At 43.3% G+C, this 23,493-nt stretch overlaps 1 protein-coding gene across 1 annotated transcript in view; it reads right to left on the bottom strand.

Annotated features, from left to right (window-relative positions):
• Positions 1-7,707: 7,707 nt before the first annotated feature.
• The window catches only part of htra1b (HtrA serine peptidase 1b), a 53,324-nt gene continuing 37,538 nt past the window's right edge, over positions 7,708-23,493 (bottom strand). The window contains exons 7-9 of the mRNA XM_068002295.1: positions 18,206-18,263; positions 15,062-15,157; positions 7,708-9,329 (exon numbers count right to left, since the gene is read on the bottom strand). Of these exons, the coding sequence (XP_067858396.1) occupies positions 9,161-9,329; positions 15,062-15,157; positions 18,206-18,263 (323 nt within the window). The 3' untranslated portion in view covers positions 7,708-9,160. The remainder of the gene's footprint in view (positions 9,330-15,061; positions 15,158-18,205; positions 18,264-23,493) is intronic.

Raw genomic sequence — 23,493 nt, 5'->3', positions numbered from 1 at the left:
TTTTTCACTCAAAGGGTGGTGAGTGTCTGGAACGAGCTGCCAGAGGCAGTAGTAGAGGCGGGTACAATTTTGTCTTTTAAAAAGCATTTGGACAGTTACATGGGTAAGATGGGTATAGAGGGATATGGGCCAAGTGCAGGCAATTGGGACTAGCTTAGTGGTATAAACTGGGCGACATGGACATGTTGGGCCGAAGGGCCTGTTTCCATGTTGTAACTTCTATGATTCTATAACTTGTGGTATTCACAACTAAAAGTGCTACAGAAAAACAAACAGGCAACCGAAGGGAAACACAGGAGGACATCTCCTGGACAGGGGAAGAAAAGGACAGTTCAAAAAAAATGGTTACCAGGTAAATAGAATGATACAGCACAGAATGAGACCATTCGGCCCATTGTGCCTGTACCGGATGACACCCCCAACCATTTCAGGTGGAAATTGTGAGCAGGATACAACATTGAGGCAAGATGGGAAGAGAACAAGAAAAAAGCTACATATACTGTTGGCTGAGATAATCAACCAGAGTCCCACAGAAGTGAGTTCAAGGGGCTAGGTTTTAACTCCCGAGCGGGAAGCTGGGGGAAGCCGCCATCCTTCCCACCCAGGAGTTTCCGTGGGAGGCCTTGGCCAATTTTAACGCCTGGGTCTCATTTCCATCCTGTCGGACAATTGCCTGCCCGGAATGGTTAGACAGAAGTAGTCACCCAGCTTCAGGTAGGTCAAAATCACTGCGCCCCGGAGGCCAACCACCAGCACCAAAGCAAGTTGTGGGGCTGGATCGAGGCTGTTTTGTGGGTGGGAAGTGGGGAGCAGCCTGGGACAGCAAAGGCCCAGACTTGCTTATGGGGCCCAGAGGAGCACTCCTGGCCGCACTAAGGAAAGTTTTTGACTTACACCAGAGGGCCTTCTTTTGTTCCCCACCAGGTTTTACTTAGTGGGGACCCACGGTGGGCTCTCCACTGAGTAGACCATTAAACTGCTGTCTGGGTTCTATGATCATAGAACCCCAATTAGCATATATTAATGAGACTCCTGCCTGAGTCAGATGGGTGTCTCGGCAATCTAAAAAAACGTCCAAGTTAAGATATCAGTTAGCAGGATTCAAGCGCGAACAGGCAGTAAGTCTTTAAACAGCAATTTTAACTGTGCGATCTTCCTATTCCCACCAGACGGGGTGGGTTAAAAATCCCCCCCCCCCAGGTATTTTGTTGTTTCGTTAGCAAAGCTGCTCTGCCCATATCAACTGACTTAACACTCAAGCTGGAGCTTGGGGCTTAGTGGATCAGTGCAATGCAAATACAGCCTAATGAGAAGTAACAGGCCAGAATTTGTTGAAAAAATAACGGCGTCTGAACGACACACGCCGTTACTAATGTGGAATTCGGCCAGCAACTTGTGATGAGGAAGAGATACCCCGTGAATTGCGTACCGCCACAAGTTATTGGACGATTTGCGCCGCTCCATTAGATTCATGAAAATGGGATCTCGCTCTTAACCTCCCCGTGAATATCATGAAGTTGCTGCATTTGCCCATTAATTGCCCATTAAACTCACCACAAAGTTAAGTCTAGTAATTAACTGCACGAGTACCCTTTTAACAACATGATAATTGTTAATGCAATGCCAATCAACCGCTCTGGCCCAGAAAGTGAACAATTAAAAGTGTGGAATCTCATTCCTTCAGGTAGTGAATTGTTGGAGATTTTAAAAATGTCAAATATTAAATTTTTTATTTTGTTTTCTAACTTTTCCTTTCTCTTTTCTCTCTCTTTTAATTCAATCTTTCTTGCCCTCTCTTTATTTTTCTTTCCGTACCTGATTTGACATTGAATTCACTCTCTCTAATTCACCCTCCTTCCTCTGTTTATTTCTCAATCCTTAAATCTCAATGATTAAGGAGATACACTGTTTATCCTGTTGTTATGATGTGGAGATGCCGGTGATGGACTGGGGTTAACAATTGTAAACAATTTTACAACAACAAGTTATAGTCCAACGATTTTATTTTTAATCCCACAAGCTTTCGGGGGCTTTCCCCTTCCTCAGGCAGTGTGGAACACACTGCCTGAGGAAGGGGAAAGCCCCCGAAAGCTTGTGGGATTAAAAATAAAATCGTTGGACTATAACTTGGTGTTGTAAAATTGTTTACAATTATCCTGTTGTTCACCAAGGTCCCAGGTGCCCATTATCAGCTCACACTTCCAACAACTTACAGGGCAAAAAAACTTTGAGCTGAAGGTTGCAGGGAAAAGTCGAACTAACCAGGTGCGAGATGCCTCACTCCAGCAAATTCTGGCCCAATGTCCTTTGAAATTTGCTGCCCTTGGTTAATCTATTTCATTAAAACAGAACTTCAGCTCAACTGTTGGAATAAAATATAAGTGGAATTGAGCACTCAATGTATTAGTTTACTCCCTAAGCTTGACTTTGAATCCAAGCAAAGGAGCAAAGCATCAAAATCTTAAGGTGAAAACTAGTAGGTATGATGGGCAGAAGCTCTGGGGATCAGCTTTATGCTGAGAATCTGCAGCTATGGAGGGTTAACCAATTCACTACTGACTTCACAAAAGTGATAGTGACCAAGACTTCAAAGTCAGCTATGTCAAGAATATTTTTACCAATGATTCAAACTGAGGCCAAATCAAAGCATATGGAAACAATGGGTGTCATTTTCAACTTTGCCGCCTGGACAGTGAGCTGGTGGGGCCGGTACACCTGTCCGTTCCAGAACCTACCCGATTTCAAAAATCAATTGAAATCAATGGAATTAAAACCGGGCAGCTTCTATAAAGAATGGACGATCTGCTCCACCAGGTTATCACCCAGACAATGACCCCCTACCATGAGTCTCCAGTACAGAACCCTTCAATTAAAACCCCCAAAAAAGCACACTACATTGGGAAAAGCACTTACCAGCTGATGTTGCATCTCACATTTCACCACATTATGTCAAAAACCTGAACCCTTACTGCGTATGTTTTCGAAAGAAAGGCCACTTTAATCCAATAAAATAAATTACAAACTTTAGATTTAATTTATGAGAAATTGCCAAGAATATAAAGTAAAATTGTTCACTTATACACCTCAGAGCTGAACATGGTTTTAACTAATTCATTACACATTAACTGCATATGAATACTAGTAATTTTATGGATTACATATATAAATCAAATGGACTATTGGAAGCATTTTAAATTATTGACTGGTTAGTATTAAATATTGATCTTTCCACTGAATCTCCTTTTGCTCCTTTGGTTAACAGAGTATCTCTGTTACCTGTACACAACCAGCAAGGCATGTTAAAGATGGTGAATATCACAGTAGTGTCTCTTTGGACAATTTCAAAGACTTAGATTTATAAATAACAAACACTTGAAATTAATTAAATATTGTACGACGATAGAAAAATGCCATGGCCATATATAACTACAGTCCCTCTTTCACACTTTAAGGAGAACTTGCATTTATATAGTGCCTTTCATGAACTCAGAACGTCCCAAAGCGCTTTACAGCCAATGAAGTACTTTTGAGGTGTAGTCACTGTTGTAATGTAGGAAACACGGCGGCCAATTTGCACACAGCAAGGTCCCACAAACAGCAATGTGATAATGACCAGATAACCTGTATTTTTAGGTGTTGGTTGAAGGATAAATATTGGCTAGGTGAACTCCTCTGCTCTTCTTTGAAATAGTGCCATGAGATCTTTTACGTTCACGTGAGAGGGAAGATGGAGCCTCAGTTTAATGTCTCATCTGAAAGACAGCACCTCCGACAGTGCAGCACTCCCTCAGTACTGCACTGGAGTGTCATGCTAGATCGTGTGCTTAAGTCCCTGGAGTGGGACTTGAACCCACAACCTTCTGACGGCGAGAGTGCTACCAACTGAGCCACGGCTGACACACAACTGTAACTGTATAACTGTAACATCAGTGTGAGTTGGCTTCACTTTGCACTGGCACTACAGTTAGAGTGTCAATGCAGCCTGAATCCAGAATCAGGACCTGACCTAACACAAAGCAGATTGAGACTCTGTGAAGGAGGTGGTCTCACTCTGCGCCTCTCTTCAGACCCAATCTTCAGCTCTGACGCTGAATCGCACTCCAACTGTTGCACTAATGCAAAGCTACTTCAGCTTCAAACATTCGCTAAACATACTGTTTGACTTTAAAATAGATGCTGTTTGCAAGCAGGAATTTCCTGCTTTTAAAACAGAGATTTTTGACAATACAAAGCATCGACCCTAAAACTTGGTCTGGATTTAATAAGCAATGAAAAACAGCCTGTACCAAAAGCACTGGCGCAGGCTGCAGCCACATTGCTTTCTTAGAGAAAAATCTGGTTCGGAAGAAACAAAACATTTTAACAATGTACTAACACAGTCTATATTACTCTGCACCCTCCCCTAATATAATTTATTCTGAAAAAAGCAACATTGGTGGCTTTTAATGTAATCTAAATTCTTTGATTTCATCTGCCATTTAGTTTTAATGTGTAATTTTATTTCTCTCTCTACACTATCTTTGGCTGAACTCTGAGGAGCATCAGAATTTTTACCCCACTTTAAGCAAGCAGAAGAGCAATAACCCATTTTTATTTCATATTATTTTGGCTGATTTTAGCTGCAATACGTTTTGCACTTTTCCTCCATGGATCAGTACTATTTGTGCAACGCACAATTGAATTTGATCTTTCGTTCATTCCTATTGAATACTGAATTACTGAATGTCTACAGTATCATTCGGTTAATATTTTCCAGTGCATTTGCAAACTATTAGTAATTAAATGTCCCAGAAATTCTTTTACATGTGTTTTGATTCTTACAGCACCTATTTTAAGATCATTGGCTGAAAGGAACATGTCAAATTTGCTTAAAAATTTGGAAAATGTCAAAACAAATTGGATTGAACTTTCCCACTGGCAGGGACTGAGGCTACTGGCAAGCTGGTGATTTTCCCCCTCTATTTAGTTCCAGGGTGGCTCAAGCAAAGGGCAGGCTGGGCTAAAATAAAGAATAAATTAACGTTATCAGGAACCCATCATTGATTTTCAATTTTTCTTGTTGCTGTTAATAGTAACAAGAACAGCTAAAAGCTGGTCTTTGTCCCACTTGACTGTTAGATTCACATTTTTAGTTATGTCTTCAACCTGTGATTCAGATATAGAATTTTGTCACCAGAAACACTTGGGCCCTGATATTTATTCAGACCCAGGAAGAGAGGGGGGGGATTTTTCGGACAGAAAACCCGGAAGGGTTTCCCCCATGTCGTGACGATTTTGACAGCAGGATGTCATTTAAATATTTTCAACAAGTTTCATGCCCAACAGCCAGCCAGATCGACAGATTGGCTGCCTGTTGGGTGGGAAAGCAGCCAGGAAGCGATCAGGGTCTTCGGAGTTTGGATGGGGGGTGGGGGTCGCGGAGAGATCAGGGTTTTCAGGGTATAGATGGGGTGCGCGTTGGGGAGAGATGACGGTCTTCAGGGTTTGGATAGGGGGGCCCATCGAGGGGGGATGGAGTAACTCGGACATCATGGGGGGAAGCCGGAGATCAAGGGTGGGTGGGGGGGGAGTCGGACATCGTGGGGTCCGATTGTAGGGTATGTAAAGAGGTTAGCTTGGTGGGGGTTGCGGTGGGGGTCCGGGAGAAGCACTCCTCCTCCTCCTCCTGGCCCACACTCAATGTTGTAAATGCACTTACTTCATGGATCCTGCCCTTCTCACCTCCTTTTACCTGCCGGGAATCCTGCGGCCCAGGAAACCTGACCTCCATGGGTTAAAAATAAAGATTTTGCTAAAATGGAGCCTCTTTAAAAGATTTCAGTGACCGACCTACCTCCGTTAAAACCGGAAGTGAGCGTGTTGGAGCCTGGTCACGGTCACCCTTCAAATTTTTGCAATTTTTACTTCCCTGACCCCAACTTACCCGTGTTTGGGGGTTAAAATTCCCCTCATGGAGTCAGATTAGTGCAGTAATGTGCAACAGTAACTGCAGCGTTGCCACAAACTGCAAAAACAATGAGGAGAGTAATGCACGGGTGAAACCTCATGCTGATTTTCAAATTACAGCTACAGGTCAAGGCAGAGGTGTACAGCCCCCAGGTGCGCTTTAATTATCCATCTTCCCTTTTGGGAGGGATTATGAGTCAGAAATAGAAACTATTACCAACCCATAATGTAGAACAGCACCATTAAAGAAACAAAGTATGTGTATAAAAAATATTAAGGAGTGTTTTTCTTTGGTTAGGAAGAAAGAAGAGCTGTGTGTAATTTTTATTGCAATATTGCACACGAGTGATGGATATTTGCATTCACACACTGCTTAATGTCTTTGCATCATCTGTTTGTATGAAACCTGGCAAATGTTTGACAAATATTTTAAGAACTTAGAAATTCATAGCCATTCCTGCAGACCCTCAACGTAACTTCGAAAGGAGACCACCAGAGTGGACACAAGCTTGGCTGGGACCTGGAGACATTTCATGTTGACATGTCCGGGATGGTCTTGTGGAGGTGGAGCCTCCACCCACCTCTACAAGGCCATCGTGTCAAGGCGGGGGGATAGGGCTGGAGCCAGAAGCAGAGACTCCTCAAGTTGAGAGTTCCCACATCCCGGCCCTCAGTCAGGACCTAGTGTAGGATCATTGTAGGAACACCTAGTGAAAACAGGCATACCTCTCTGACACCAGGCAAAGGTGGAGCCCACCAGGGGAGCTCCAGACTGTGATCAGGGGAGAAAAATGATACAGCTCAAAAATATTTGAAATAAAACTTTTCTCCAAGACAATAAATGTGAGCCTGGAACCAGAGGCGTTCTGTTACTGGGATTTAGTCAGATTCTGAAATAAACCACAACATATTCCTCTCCAGCATTGCCCAGGACCAATTCGAACATAGCACACTGGAAGTGCGCTGTGCTGGGAGAACATCCTTAGCACCAATCTTCCTGTTGGGCCTAATTCACATTGCTCAAGTGCGCACTGGCTGCAGGAGCCACCAAGAGGAAGTCTGGGTGCTGACTGTGTCTTAAAGGCAACAGCAATCTTAAAGGGTAAGGTCAAATGGAAACCTCATGAGAGAGCCTGAAGGACTTATAATTTGACAGGTACTGGGAACAGGGTTTGAGTGGACAGTTTCTGAAGACTAATGGGAAGTTTTATACCCACTTATGCCTGATGGAAGCTGAGTTATTTGGTAGTGGTCTTCACATCTATTTAAAGGGGCAGTCCCCTGTGAATGAGTTTGTGCTGTTGCACGGTGACTAGAATGGCAGCAGCAGCCCAGATGCCCCTACAGTCAGCCTTGGAGGGAGTTGGGCAAAGGGCAACACCATGATTCCAAGCAGTAGGTGCAGAAACAGGAAAAACAAATGTGGATATGAATGATGAAGCAGGAATAGGAGGAAGCTGCTGGATTGATTGTGAGGCTTTTCTTTCTATTCTGGGTGGAATGGAGTAATTGTTCAGTCAGAGGGAGAGGGCATTTCTGCTTGTGGTAGGGAACCTGCTATTAACGGCTCAGAAGCGGATCAGGCAAATAACTTCAAGAGCTGTCAAGGGTGCTTCTGGCGGTTGCCCTTTGTCCACCTCCAAATAAGCCATAACACAAAGGGAGACGGGGATGGGGTGGGGTGGGGGGAGTTGCACCAATACTGAACACTATCTCCACCACTAAGTGTAAAAGACGAACAGCATTCTGCAACAAGCACTGTAGCCGAGAAAAATAATATTTATTCAAAGAATGAACAATAAAGACCTTTCTTCATAACCCCAGTCTAACCCTTAAGACAGATATCACCGAAACAGCAGATCAGGAGGCAGTAAGCACTTGTTTTAATGGGAGTCTTCCCCTGATCTGCTCCCAATACAATTAGAGAAATTCTGTATGCAGAGCCATCTGAAGTTCATTCACATATAATTTACATTGCTGCACACTTTTCAGATATAGTCAGGTGCAGCCATCTGAAACACCAGAAAGGACGTTCAGGTGCAGTGCCAATCAGGACAGAATGTGGAAAAGGATTAGCACCTATTTTTCCTGTGTCACATGCAATTTTGTGGTGCTATTTGGGAGCAGGGCAGAGAAAAATTTACCCTAATGTACAGGTTTTTTGCTTTAAAATATTTTATGGCATATAAACCATGGCCACACATAAAGCCCTGCCTTGGCTATGTGTCATTCTCAGTTACTCCTGATCTTGGTCTTAGCCCTGGTCCCTCTCCTGATCTGTGTATCAAACTTCACCTGAAACATTTTAACTAGAGATGGGCAGTGTACACACATGCCACCCAGGACTCAGAGGATCTCCGGCAGAAGTAGGATGTAGGACATAAAATCACCAAATGGCTGGGTCTTGCCCAATGGATGGACAATGGACAATCTCCCTGCCTCCTCACTCTCTAAATGTAGCCCCTGCGGAATAATATTGTAGTGTGTGTGTAAAATATGCCTGCTGACACCCATGGGTGGAAGGGGAAGTGCTTACCTACAAAGGGGAGAGAAAATTAGAGGAAAATTCACCCTCAAGTCACTCTCATGCAGATGACTAAAAGTGGCTTTAGTGGAGCCCTGGAATAATTTGGCTCCTGAATGTCTCAGCCACATGGGGATGTCTGGTTTAGAGAAAACACAGAGACTGGGAGAAATAAACAAGAAAGATTTCACATGTATTCCCTCATTTATTTCACAATCCACTTACCCATGCGCTGGTTAGCCTGGTCACTGCGCTCTAATAGCTAGTAGCAAAAAAATCTGCCAGATCCATACCAGAAACGTCATATTTATTATTTGTTGTCACAGGGTGTAATTAAGTAACTGCATTGGAAGAGATTGGGTGCCAATATCAATAATGATAATTCCCCAATCTTATGAAATGGAAATGCTAGCCGAGTAAACTGTTCACACTGACATTTTAAAAACAGTGGATTACAATAAAATCAAGGTGAAAAAACATGAAGAAGGTGCATCAAGAAAACTGATTTCCAATTTACAATAGCTTCAGGATCATCTCAGCTTGTAATCATATCATAGAATTATACCCAAGCTGCAGATATCTCCTGATGCTGTTCTAGAGTAGAAATATCAACAGGTTTATAAGCTAATATCCAGTAAACATCAAATTCTTTGTTGTTTCATTCACATAGGCAAGAGATCCAGCTCACTTTTAAGGTTCAATTTCTTCAGTCACAACATTTATTATCACATCTTCATTGCTCCGACGGACAACTATTGCCAGGGATGAATCCTTTTTAATCGCTTCGCTGACATCACTGGAAGAAGTTACCAATTGATTATTGATACTAATAATCACATCATTGTCCTTCAGGCCTCCACTGAGAAGAAAAAAGTATAGAATAGTTAAGTATTCTGGATCCATATTGCATATATACAACCTCTGACATTTTACTGTTTTCTACACACCATATTTTTTGTATCTGCTTACAACACACAATCTTCCTCCAGCCAGTGGAAGAAGGAGGTACATAAGACTATAGGATAAATATAGATGAGGAAGACCATTTGGTCTTCATCCAAGCTCATCCATCCTAAAGGTCTCTACAGGTTTCCCCATCATGACCCCCAACTGTTCCTTAAATGATTCTAGAGATTTTTTTAATCCACGACTCAACCCAGAAGTTCATTCCATATGTCGATCACTCTTTGCGTGAGTGAGAACTTCCTGGCATCAGACCTAAATTGTTAGAATTCAAAAGGAATTTCTGTTCCTTTTCCTAGTTTGAACCTGTATCTAATTTACATTAATGACTTGGATTGAGAAGTTTAATGCAAATTTGCAAACAATACCAAACCAGGAGGGTAACTGGCAATGAAAGCACTGAAGAGTAGCAGCCGTTTAGCATGGTGGAGTGTGCTGCTAACATGAAACGTGCTCCCTATAGCAGCTAGCTGATTAGAAGGAAAATCGGACACTCCTGCAGGTGCTTAAGGGCCTGCAGTATCTTAAAGGGGAGGTGTTTTTTTTTGCTGGCAAAAGATAGAAGTAACACCATGGAGCTGCAGGAAGATGTCTGTGGGCAACATGAATTCCAGCAGAGCCCGCAGGCTTTCGGATGCAGCCGTGGAGATGCCAGTGAAGCAAGTGAACAACAGAGAGGAGGTCCTCTTCCCCATGGATGATGGATGGCTACTGTGACAAATTGGTGAATGGGCATGGCAAAAGGGGACGCATACATTAATGCCATCAGCATTTTTGCCAGAACCTGGCTGCAGTGCCATCAGAAATCTGATGATCTTACCAGAAGTTCTAAGGTAAGAGTCCCCTTCACATCTCTCATACTTTCTTCACAGCCTATCAAGGACCCTATCTTTTCATCAGCACTATCAATCCTTCCCTTGCCCACTTGCCTTGAATCTCCATAAATCCGCACATCCTTTCAGCTTGCACTCAAAACCCTCAAAAGCTGCTACTACTCTTGGAACTACTTCTCCCTCTTGGACTCACTTGCTGCTTTTTCCTGTCATCATGGGCACTATAATAATAAGCTAGCTGATAAGTGTTGAAAACTCTTGCCAAGGAAACTTCCACTCTTGTCACAGAAGAAACTGGCATACAACAGGAAGGAGACAACAACAGGAGGCCCTGCCACTTTACAAACACTGATATCTATAGAAGAGGCTACCATCAAAATCATTGGAAGACACAGAACAGTCAGCATCAGAGATAGCGAGACTGGAGGCCTAGCACAGCAGGGTGTGTTGGCACCTTCTCTTCCTTTTCTCTTTCTACATAACTCTTTCAGTCACACACTCACTTGGTCACACATTGAGCATGACAAGCTGGTGGTGAATGTGTTGCCACTGATCTGCTAGTTCTTACCCCACAACTACATCTTAACGCTTGTCCCTCTCCTATTTTTCTAGGACAATCAGATGACTCGGTCACTTCAGTGGCATTTGGTCAAAATGGCTCCAAATGTAAGGGTCCAGAGAAAGAGACAAAAATCCATCCTAATCACAGGAACTAGTAACTAATTGACTAAATCGACAAATATTAATAAGCTTTTTGTTCAATTCCAATTATTTTATTTTGGTTAGCTATACTTATTTTCGATGGTAGTCATGATGTGGAGATGCCGGTGATGGACTGGGGTTGACAATTGTAAACAATTTTACAACACCAAGTTATAGTCCAGCAATTTTATTTTAAATTCACAAGCTTTTGGAGGCTTGGTGTTGTAAAATTGTTTACAATACTTATTTTCAGTTAACCTTTTTGTCTTAATCTTAAACCGTACTGTGTTGGACTTTTGCAAGTAAGAAACATTTCCCAAGCTTTTCTTGAATAGATAAATGCAGGAAGTACTAAAAATAACCATGGGAAATAGCTAACATTGAGAAAGATTACTCTAATGCATTCCAAGCGTACCAATTTGTTTCCATAAGTTTCAAGAGTTTTGCTTAGTGTTTAAAATAACATCTAGTGTCAACTGGAATTAGATTTCATTCTGGTCTTGCTGGGAAAGAAAATTGATTCCATCACAAAAAGTAATTTTAAATGACTATTTCCAGCCTATTAAGTATAAAATAGAGTCATAACATCTATTCCATAGAAAACGCAAGTACCTCATAGAAATTATTAGGATTCATGTATTTGCTTTAGAACTTATTAGAATCATAGAACATTAAGCACAGAAACAGGCCATTTGGCCTATCAAGTCTATGCCAATGTTTGTCTGCACTTAGTCTAATCCCACTTTCCTGCTCACTCCCTATATTCTTCCATATTCCTCTTTTTCAAGGAAAAATCTAATTCCCTTTTAAAATTAGTTATGGCCTCTGTTTCAACAATGGTTTGCAGCAGTGAGTTCCAGTTTCTAACCGCTCTTTAGAGAAACTTTTTCTAATCTCCTCTTTAATTCTTTCTGTGATTATCTTAAGTTTGTGCCCTCTCATTACCATCTTGTTGACCTGTGAAAACAATGTGTCACTATTTACCTTGTCATAACTTCATAACCTTGAAGACCTCTATCAGGTCTCTGATTAACCTTCTCGGCTCTAATGAAAAAAAATCTCTAATTTCTCTCCTCTTAGCTGTAACCCCACATCCCTGATAACATCCCAATGAATCTATACCAAAGCTGCACTCATGACTTTAACTGCAGCCTCACTAAGGTCTAGTACAAGTTCAACATTACCACTTGACTTTTGTATTCTACCTCTAGATACAAAACCAAGTATTCTGTTGGCCTTTTTTAATCCACTCACAGTGCCACCTTCAATGACCTGTATGTCTTTTTTTTTATTCGTTCATGGGCGTCGCTGGCGAGGCCGGCATTTATTGCCCATCCCTAATTGCCCTCGAGAAGGTGGTGGTGAGCCGCCTTCTTGAACCGCTGCAGTCCGTGTGGTGACGGTTCTCCCACAGTGCTGTTAGGAAGGGTGTTCCAGGATTTTGACCCAACGACGATGAAGGAACGGCGATATATTTCCAAGTCGGGATGGTGTGTGACTTGGAGGGGAACGTGCACTCCAACATCCCCTCTGCACCTCCAATCCATTTCAGATCTCACCATTAAAGATATGTTTCCTTTATATTGAACTGCATCTGCCATTACTACAAGCCAATATCCTCCTGGAGTTTTTCACAAACCTCGTCAAATACCACCGCCCTCCACCCCCCTCCCCACCCCCCCTCCCCCATCCTCCCTTCACTCAGTTTGGTGTCAAGAGCAAATTCCAATATTGTTCCCTCAATTTGTAAGTCCAGATCATTTACGCACACAGCAAATAACAGTGACCATAACTCTGACCTCCAGTGAAATATTACTCACCACATCTTTTGAGTCTGAGAAACTTCCTTTTACCCTAACTGTTGCTTTCTGCCTTCCAACCATCTCTCTATCCATGTGGCCATAATTCCTTTTATTCTATGTGCTATTATCTTTGCCATCAGTCTATTACTATGTTGCAATGTTTAAAGTGTACTAAAAATGTGCGGTTTGAAATATCACACAATAACTTACTCTTCTAGATCAAACAAATATGAATATTCCTTTATTTAAAGTGATATGGGCCCGGAAGCTGTGTAGTTTATGTTTTACATCATTCACCTTTTTTTTTAAGAGTTACATAGAACGTATACAGCACAGAAACAGGCCATTGGCCCAACTGGTCCATGCCAGGGTGTATCCTCCACATGAGCCTCCTCCCACCCTTCTTCATCGAACCCTATCAGCATAACCTTCTATTCCTTTCCCCCTCGTGTGTTTATCTAGCTTTCCCTTAAATGCATCTATGTTATTTGCCTCAACTACTCCTTAAGTAAAAAGAAAGAGAAAGGAAAAAGTTGGCTAGGGATCAGAGAAGTATTGCCCATCAAAACTGGGGTGGTGAACGCGTTCACTGAACGTAAGTTAGAATATATCCCATCTTCATCTTGCTCAAAGTATAAACAATAAGACCATAACATGAAAAGCCAGAAATATGAAAACAAAGGCTCTTACTTAAAACAGTCCATTTAAATTAAAGGGAAACTCCAATCATTTTATCAAAATATATCCTGTCTGATTGTCACTCACTTTGGAATACAAATAAAATACATGTTGTAATCCTACCAGAATATGCTACAGAAGGGAATGGAATGTCAGAAGCTGGATATCCTCACAACACAGCATATGGTTTCCGTTCCTTATTTTTATTAAAAAGGATAGTGTTCCCTTTTAATTTATACTGATATTTAAAACTGACTTAAGTGTGTGTACTTAGAAATGCAGAAAAGATTATTTTATATGGACTTATTGTATAATGGCTACACAGTGCTGTTCCTAAACAGCCCAATCAACCCCCATATGAAAAATTGAGACTACACAAAAAATATAAAAACAATATTCATTTATACAATGTCTGAGAAATATCTAACAATTAGGTACTAAGCTTGTGCCTGCTCAATTGTTTCGAAATATTTTAATGCTAACCTTTCTGATATGACACAGATGACTCTTACTGAAAGTATAATGGTGTAGTCAGAATATCCATTATGCCAACCTCAAATTCCTACACACGCCCTGATATATAAATGATGTAATTCTCTCAGTATGAGTTTAATTTTTAACAAAGGAGACACCAAGACAATTTGCTGACATTTAAACACTAAGATCTCTGCTCACACTTGTCTAGTTTAAAATGGCTCCATGTATTTTAACACCATCTGTTTCATTTTAATGTAACTTGGTCTATACACAAAGCATTGAGTTATTTTCCAAAATGTCTCACTCATATTGATTGGGGTGATGAGATCCATCTGCTGCCACATCAGTGTGATATAGCAATGGGCAAGAGTTAGGAAAAATCCAGAAGCTCAAGTTGTTTTAAAACTGCAGCAATGAGGGAGGAATTGCTCTGGTCACTACACAAGACAACACAGTAAATGCAGATAGGAATGTCTTTACAATGTCATTCCGCATAGTGATCAGAACAATTGTTCCCTTTTATGTTTCTCAAACAACTTCAGAAAATTCCTACGTACTGCAGAATTTTTATCCATACATTCTCAAATTTGGAGCGGAGACTGGTTAATTCAGTGACAGTAGTGTAAAATCTTTATGCACCTGTCACTGGAGAATAATTTAGGACTGCTAGAACTGATTTTTCTTAAAGCCTTTGAAAATCACTGAAATGAGATCTTAGGGCTGGATCAGGTCGTCAGAGATAAGCTACAGCTCTTTAGAAGGGGATGTGTACTTTGTGCAACCCTCCCCTCCTCATGTAAAGTATCATACTTCAATCTGAAACCTTTTCTGTTCCAAAAAGAAATTTAGAACTGTATGCGTCACATAACATTGCCATGATTGGTGCATAGGCATCATGTCCTTAAGCAATTTTCACATTTGATTTTTTTTTAAACATTAAACTCAAGGGAGATTGTGCAAAATGATTAAGAATATTTCTGGTTTGAAGTACATTTGAATCTAATAGCAACCACTACTGGGTAAAAGTTAATGCGACTCCATACTTTGCACATTGCCTAGCTTTCTGGAAGGATTCAGAATGAGGACTTAGAAGTACTGTACATATAAATCATACGGAAGTTATTTTCTTTACTTACCTGGAAGCTGGTGTTCGTGGAAGGACCTCGATGATATAGGCTCCAGCATTGACATCAGGGAAATCTTTCTGGCGCTCCTTCAGTTCCTTTGCGAGGCTGAAAAACAACTGAGACTCAGCAAAAACCTGCACCAAATTTTCTGAATTTAGTGACAACAGACAGTTTTATCTTTCCTTGACCATAAAAAGAATTTTCCACCGTTATGAGATATAGAATCCAGATGCTGAGATCGGATGGTTTATTATACTTGAAGTTGTTTTTTCTATGCTACACAATATATGGCGGTGCTACTCAGGATCAATTTATTTCACAAATTTTAAAGTGAAAAGCCATTGAATATGATGCTAGTGATTCCATATTTGCTACCAGCATCCCATTACTTTTGATCGGCCAGCCGCATATACTTTTCCGATTGGTCGCTTGGTTCCACTCTTACCTATTTAATCGCAGAGCATACCGAGCAATGAATGCTCTTCTTACCCCTATAATGTTGCCTCCAATTCATCCTGGGCCCTCTCCTCTTCCTCATCTACATGCTATCCCTTGGCAGCATCAGATACAGGGTCAGCTTCTACATGTACATTGACCCATTTCTACCTCCCCGCTGCCTCTCTCAATTCCTCCACTGTTTCTGTTCTGTTGGACTGCTGGTCAGACACCCAGTTGCAATTTCCTCCAGTTTAACATTGGGAATTCCAAAACCATCATCTTTGGTCTCCCTCAAACTCTGTACCCTCACTGACTCCATCCCCCTCCCTGGCCACTGTCTCAGCTTAAACCTATTTTTAAAAACCTTGGCATTCTATTTAATCCTGAGCTGAGCTTCTGACCCCATATCATCTTCATTAGAAACATAGAAACATAGAAACATAGAAAATGAGAGCAAGACTAGGCCATTCGGCCCTTCAGGCCTGCTCCGCCATTCAAAATGATCATGGCTGATCGTCCGACTCAGTACCCTGTTCCCGCTTTCTCCCCATATCCCTTGATCCCTTTAGCATTAAGAAATATATCTATCTCCTTCTTGAATACATCTAATGACTTGGCCTCCACTGCCTTCTGTGGTAGAGAATGCCATAGGTTCACCACCCTCTGAGTGAAGAAATTTCTCCTCATCTCGGTTCTAAATGGCATACCCCGGATCCTGAGACTGTGACCCCTGGTTCTGGACTCCCCAGCTATCGGGAACATCCTCCCTGCATCTAGTCTGTCTAGTCCTGTTAGAATTTTTTATGTTTCGATGAGATCACCTCTCATTCTTCTAAACTCTAGTGAATATAGGCCTAGTCGACCCAATCTCTCCTCATACGTCAGTCCTGCCAACCCAGGAATCAGTCTGGTAAACCTTCGTTGCACTCCCTCCATGGCAAGGACATCCTTCCTCAGATAAGGAGACCAAAACTGCTCACTATACTCCAAATGTGGTCTCACCAAGGCCTTGTATAACTGCAGTAAGACATCCCTGCTCCTGTACTCAAATCCTATTGCAATGAAGGCCAACATACCATTCGCCTTCCTAACTGCTTGCTGCACCTGAATGCTCACTTTCAGCGACTGGTGTACAAGGACACCCAGGTCTCGTTGCACCTCCCCTTTTCCCAATCTATCACCATTGAGATAATAATCTGCCTTTCTGTTTTTACAACCAAAGTGGATAACCTCACACTTATCCACGTTAGACTGCCTACTTTCACCTTCATAACATCACCTCCCTCAGCCCATGCCTTTGTCACTTCCAGACTTGATTAATCCAATGCTCTCCTGATCGGATACCTTCACCCTCCCTAATCTTCAGCTCATCCAAAACTCTGCTGCCCATATTCCATCCTGCAGAAAATCCCCTTTGTCCACCACCTCTGTCATCAAGGGCCTACATTGGCTCAAAGTCCCCTAACTGCTCAAATATAAAATTCTCATCCTTGTGTTTAGGTCCCTGTACTTCCTCGAAATCTCTACAACCCCCTCTAGTGCCACAAGCCCACCTTCCAAGTTCTCTGTGCCTCTGACTCTGGCCTCATGTGCATCCCCCTCCCTCAATTCGCCCCACCACTGACAGCCATGCCTTCAACTGCTTAGGCGCCACACTTTGAATTCTCTCCTTAAACCTCCCTCTCCTCCTTTGATGCTCTTTATTATGGTATAACACTGCTGTCTTTCTAAACCATTGTGTCAATGGATTACTGTTATCAACACTATGGGAGATCTGCATAGATAAAAAAAAGTCTTCCATCTAATGCATGTCCATTACAATCCACCACAATACACGTCAAAAATATATTAAAAAGGTCAGTCATTTCCTGTTTATTTTTCCTAATCTTGATAATCTGACTGCTCCCCAAAAATAGAAGCGAGGGATTTACATGTAAATATTATTGACTTTGGATGCACCTATATAGATTTTTCCCACAAGTACCGGGAAAATGTTTTTAAAGGGACAGGCCAAGTTAAGCACAGCTTCATCTTAGCAACTCAACATCACAGCCATGCTCCAGACCCCTGTGAGCATTGCCACCGGAGATCAGCCAGTAGGTAATATTTTCACCCATTTTACATTCTGTTGCTACGATTTCCTGTTTTTCTCAGCCACCAATATAAGTTAGGCTGCACTAGCACGGCATAGTAACAGTGAAGCGTAATTTAATCTCTCCATTTTTTTTCCACAAAACTGGTTTTGAAATTTTGTTCATTTAATTGCATGCATTCATCACATCCTAACACTGCAGATAAGTGCAGATTTGTTATGCAAACTGTATGACATGCCTGCTTATTCAGCAGGGCAAGGGTTAACTAACAAATCTCAATTGCACAAACTAACTAGCAGATCAGTGTCAGTCACTACTGGGACATGAAATCCAGGGAGTGTGACATGAATGCTGAATGGCCATTCTACCTGATGGTGACATTCTGACCATGTTGCCAACTGGAAGTGGCCTATCAATGACAAGTATTCACACCAACCATTAGGCTCGCAGCTGTGTATTCCAGAACACAATTGTACTCTGTGTCTTGTTGACAATAAAGCAACAGCAGTATAAAATACTTTAGGATTCATTTTATGAAACTCTTAAACGATCACCACCCTTAAAAACTAGCTCACTGCAACAGCACTACTTCCACACAGATAGAAGTCCACAGTTTACTTACCCGGGGGTAAGTGTAATCATTCGAACTCCCAGGTACCTCTTCTTTGTTGCAGTTTTTCCTACAAAAAAACAAAATCAAACTTCTTTGGAAAGGGAAATTTCTCAGGTAAACTCAGTTTGTTTTCTTTCAATATTCTGAACACATTTCACATGATTATTATCTGCCTGGATTTGCAGTTTACTAATTGGAATATTATTAGCATCAGAAAATAAATGTGTTCTTTTAGAATCTGCTTATAATTTCACTAGAAACACTAAACAGAGGAAAGTTTCACAAAAGCATTTACGATGTTGCTACACATAGCAACTGAAGGAATTCTTGCCCAATAATATTTACAGTGTGCAATCGTGAAAGGAACAATGGGCTCGATTTTAAAAGAGCGGTGGGATGGCAGCAGGGGGGTTCAAAGGGCACACGGCAAACCCGACTAATAAAAACTTACCTTTCCCCTTGCGATCGTGACTTAATTGGTACCCCTCAACCTTGTTTTGGGGTTTGCTGTCCGAAAGCTGCGCAGTGGGCGGACTGCACACCCGCATGGCCTGCTGTCAGCTGGTGCGTCAGGATTTAAAGGGCCATTGCTCCAATGGATTTTGCTGGAGCAAAGAGCAAGAAGACCCAATAGAGCAGCACAGGGGCAAGGCTGCTCCAAGATTCATCGATGCCTCACTTCAGCTGCTACTGGCCGGGGGCGGGGGGAGGGAACTATTTTACCCGGCCGACAGGAGGAAGTGCCCTACCTCTGCCACCAAAAAGGCCTGGCTCGAGGTGGCAGAGGAGGTCACCAGCAGCAGCAACATATCCCACACCTGGGTCCAGTGCAGGAAACGTTTCAATGACATAACCAGGTCAGCAAAAGTGAGTACACTTACTGATTCTCCTGCATTCCGTTGTGCACATCAATCCCCTCCACAACTCATTCTGCATTGCCAAGACTACTCCATCACATCGCTCTCCTCAAACCCACTTAAGGCTCATCCTCAACTTACCTGCACTTCCTCACTTCCCCATTTGTGACCCCACCACGATCACTCACCCCAATCCTGATTCAACGTGATGTCTCCGTCTCATACTCACCCTCTGATGCACCTCTTTCACGGTCAGCCTCACCCAAAGCAACGCATTTCACCCTCACTCACTCACACATCTGTACTTTCTCCCCTTTTGGGAGAGAGTGCAAAATGCATGCGAGAGGGTGAGGACTGGAGGGGGGCCACAACAAATAGTGGTCCTCACAGACACGGGGGAGGAGGCCCTGGAGATCAGTGCACCCCTCGAGTGCCTGTCTGTCAGGAACGCTGAGACTTGGCACCCCACAAACGTCTGGTGACACAACTTTAACATTCATCACACACAACATGAACTGATGTTAACAATGATTGGCATGTTGAACTCCTCAGTATGCTCATCGCAACATGACACATCTGTGATGATGCTTATTATTGCCTTCTGTTCTCTTACAGGCCCTTCAACGACCACAGTAACAGCAGAGGGCGATTCCTCATAGGACCTGCCGGCCTCTGAGGGCGCACTGTCACATCTCAGTGAGCCATCCACCAGCGCAGATACTCACACCTCAGTGGGTCCTAGTAGTCAGTTAGTTGGGTTGGCACCTGGTGAGTCACCACACACAAGTGAGCAGACACTTGTGGAGAGTCCACGTCGGTGGGCGCACTCCTCTCCAGGCTCTGCTCAGCTGGATGCAGCTGCGGAACCCTGGGGGCCATCCTTTAAAAGGAGAATGATCGAGGACAGCAGCACATTTGCGAGGTACTGGAACAGGTGCCACGCACAATCTCCACAATAGTGCAGAGGATGGAGGAGTCCAACTCTTGCATCAGTGGAATGGTGGCACAGGTACGGGATGGAATTTCTGAGATAGTGTCACAGGGACGTGAGGAACTGTCTGAGATAGTGTCGCACGTAACTGCTGAAATGTCTGAGATAGTGTCGCAGGTAAGTGCGGGAATGTCTGCGATGAAGAGAAGGCTAGCCTCCATTGAGCTTCAAGCACAGCTCACAAATGAGTCCATTCAGGCCCTGACAATGGCCATTCGGACTCATGTTGAACAACATTCTGCCGCCTTAAACAGGCAGACAGAAACTTTACAACTGGGCTTCAAAGGCATCATACATGTCTTCCAAACTGTTCTCCAGCAGGATGGTAGGAGTGATGTGTGCCTGGTCCAGGAGAGGGATGATTGCAAAAGGGGACATGGAAGTAGTGACGCCACTCAAAGCGCTCCCACGTCTCACCCGTTGCCCCCCTTTCAACTAGTACCTGCAATGCTGCCTCCTCTCCGGGTGGCCGAGCCTGCCCCTGCACAGGTGCAGGTGGAGCAGTCTTTGGAGGGGCCCTCACAGGCTCCAAAATCCAGAGGGTGTAGGCCAAAAGCATCTAAGCAGTCTGGCCATGGACATGAGCAACCTGCCACTACCTCTGCTGCAGCCACAGGGGATGCACCATGTAGAAGTGGTAGGGGGAGAAAGGCGAAGGATTTGTGATTATGAAGGGTATGCACAAGAGTGTCGGATAGACTGTCATATTTTTTCATTTATATTTGGTTTCTGTTAAAGTCACATTAAATGTTAACATTCTCACCACTACTGCCACGTCTTGCCCATTCTTGACTGGCTTTTGTGATAGGGCCCTTTCATGTCCTTCACCATGAACAGCAACACTTGATGCCATCCAGTAGGTGACTTTACAATGGGTGTATGTGTAGTTGCAGGACTGTTTTGTGCAGGGAGGGGTGGGTGCTGGTGTTGGTGCTGATCTTTCCAGGTGGTGTGAGGACTGGACTCTTCTCACTTTCTGATCTTACGAGAACCGTTCACATATGAGTGACTCCCGAGCCTCACAAGCAGCCAGGTGAGCCACGGCTCTGCCAATGGGTTTGTCTTCCTCCTCCTCCTGCTCCTCCTCAATGTGGATGGCGGATGAGGGCATGGGGCCTCCTCAACCGGACCCCTTTCTGTTGCGCCATGTTGTGCAGGACACAACACAAGACCATAATGTGACCCACTCTCGCTGGTGCGTATTGAAGCGCTCCCCCAGAATGATCGAGGCACTGAAATCGCATCTTCAGCAGCCCTATCGCATGTTCAATTATAGACCTGGTGGTGATGTGGCTGCCGTTGTATTGACGCTGTTGCTTGCTGATGGGTTTCCTCAGAGGTGTCATCAACCACATGTGCAGGAGTATCCCTTGTTCCCGAGGAGCCAGCCCTTAAGGGTGTTCAGTGCGTGTAAGAGGCCCGGGATGTTGGATTCCCTCAGAATGAACAAATCGTGGCAGCTGCCAGGAAATCTCACATGTGAAGAAATCTTTTGCGGTGGTCACAAACGAGCTGAGCGTTGATGGAGTGATACCCCTTTCTGTTGATGAACAGTCCTAGCTCGTGTGGAGGTGCTTGGATTGCTATATGCATACAATCGATTGTACCCTGTACACATGGGAAGCCAGCCGCAGAGTGGAATCCCACTGCCCTCTCCGTCTGGTGGACGTATTGTGAGGCCCTGCAAAACAAGCCGTCGGTGACCTGCCTTATGCACTTGTGTGCAGACGACTGAGATGTCACCGGCGATGTCACCAGTGTCACCCTGGAGTGGTCCGGTGGCAAAGAAGTTGAGGGCAGTGGTCACTTTAACTGCGACAGGTAATGAGATGCCGCTCAGCCCAGCCGGGGAGCAGCTCGGCATGAAGGAGCCTGCAGATGTCTGCTACCACCTGGCGACTCACTCTCAGCTGCCGTATGCGCTGCTCCTCAGAGAGGTCCAGGAAGTTGAGTCTCGGTCTGTAGACCCTCTGACGAGGGTAGTGCCTCCTATGACATCGATCCCTCTGTTCTTGTCCTCTGTGCTCTTGTGCAGGTGCTTGTGGTGCAGCACCGTGTTGTGGAGCTACCATTGGCGGAAGTGCACGCGGTGCCTGGTGAGGCTGGTGATGTTGCTCGTCCTCGGATGTAGTGGTGAATACAGCCATCGCGACCCCCCATCCTGACGGTGTCAGTTTGAGAGGGTCCGAAAAGTTGGTAAATATGTGTAAACAGAACAATTCTGAGTGGAAACCAAGAATTTTCAGTCTAAACACAAAGATCTCCCAGCCAAAAGATTGCCTGAGAGAACAGAGTGCCCTGCTGCAACAACTCACCTTTTAACCCCATCTGTCAAACAGGTATTTAAATGGGCAAATGGCTGCCGGCTGAAACACGACTCCTTCACCATGGCGTGGTTAACTAGTTGAATTGATGCTTTAAATATCGTCCCACTGGCTTTAATTGCCGGCGGGACTTCCGGGTTCGGGAACAGGGCGGGCACCCAGGTGGCTCTGGGTCGTACACGTTATTAGGCGTGTTGGAGCTGGGATTCCTGCCCGCTCCTCAAAAACACGATTTTCGTTGCCTCCCAGCCCCTACGCACTCGCACATTTCTTTTAAAATCGTGCCCAATGTAACTGTTTCCCAAATCTTTCCAGCCCAAATTTGGCAATCTTTGAGGTTAATATCAAAAGAAGATGTTTGATTTGTTTAAGCCCTGTATTATGAATCCAGCCCTTAATGAAAGCATCTGAGTCAGAATGTATTCTTGCAGTTTTCCCGCAAGGTAAACACGGTGCTGTTAGAAACATGTTCTTAATCGCAAAGCTATTATTTTATATGTCTCTGTGCTATCACTTTTAGTGTCACTATTACAGTACTGAAATAGGGAACAATGGGGCATCCTGCTATTAATGAATTCCTGACAGCAATTTCAACCATTGAAACCCCACCCACAATGTGGATAAGTCTAGGCCCATTCTTTCAATTATCTGTCCAATTGTTAGAAATCTGAGCCCATTAGAAGCCAGATTTATTTGTTGATGACATTTTTTAAATTCCCGAAGGGTAGCATTACGCCACTAAAAGTGGGCTATAGTTCACAGTTTATAATATCTTATACAACACAAGTAGTCTTGTACTCAAGTATTGGCCACTGCACTCTGACATAAAACCCAAGCTGATAAAACTCTAAATCTGATAGCAACACCCCAGATAAAATTAGTTTTCAATCAACAATTGCACCAAGTGAAACACAACTTAGTACCTGCAGTAAATATTGAATGTTCTGATGTACTGTTAATGAATGCATAAAGCAGTAATGTTCTTCAATTTAAAAGAGCTATTCTTTAGATTTATTTGATAATATTATTCTAGATGCAATCTAACCACTCAACCTGAGTAATGGTGAATTACATTTGCAACATTTACTGCAGTGTGTCCCAACTGGAACTGTATAAAATGGGCAC

The sequence above is a fragment of the Heptranchias perlo genome, chromosome 21 (assembly GCF_035084215.1).
Source record: "Heptranchias perlo isolate sHepPer1 chromosome 21, sHepPer1.hap1, whole genome shotgun sequence".
Taxonomy (NCBI): domain Eukaryota; kingdom Metazoa; phylum Chordata; class Chondrichthyes; order Hexanchiformes; family Hexanchidae; genus Heptranchias; species Heptranchias perlo.
Note: the sequence above shows the minus strand (reverse complement) of the source record. Positions and strands in the feature narration are given on the sequence as shown.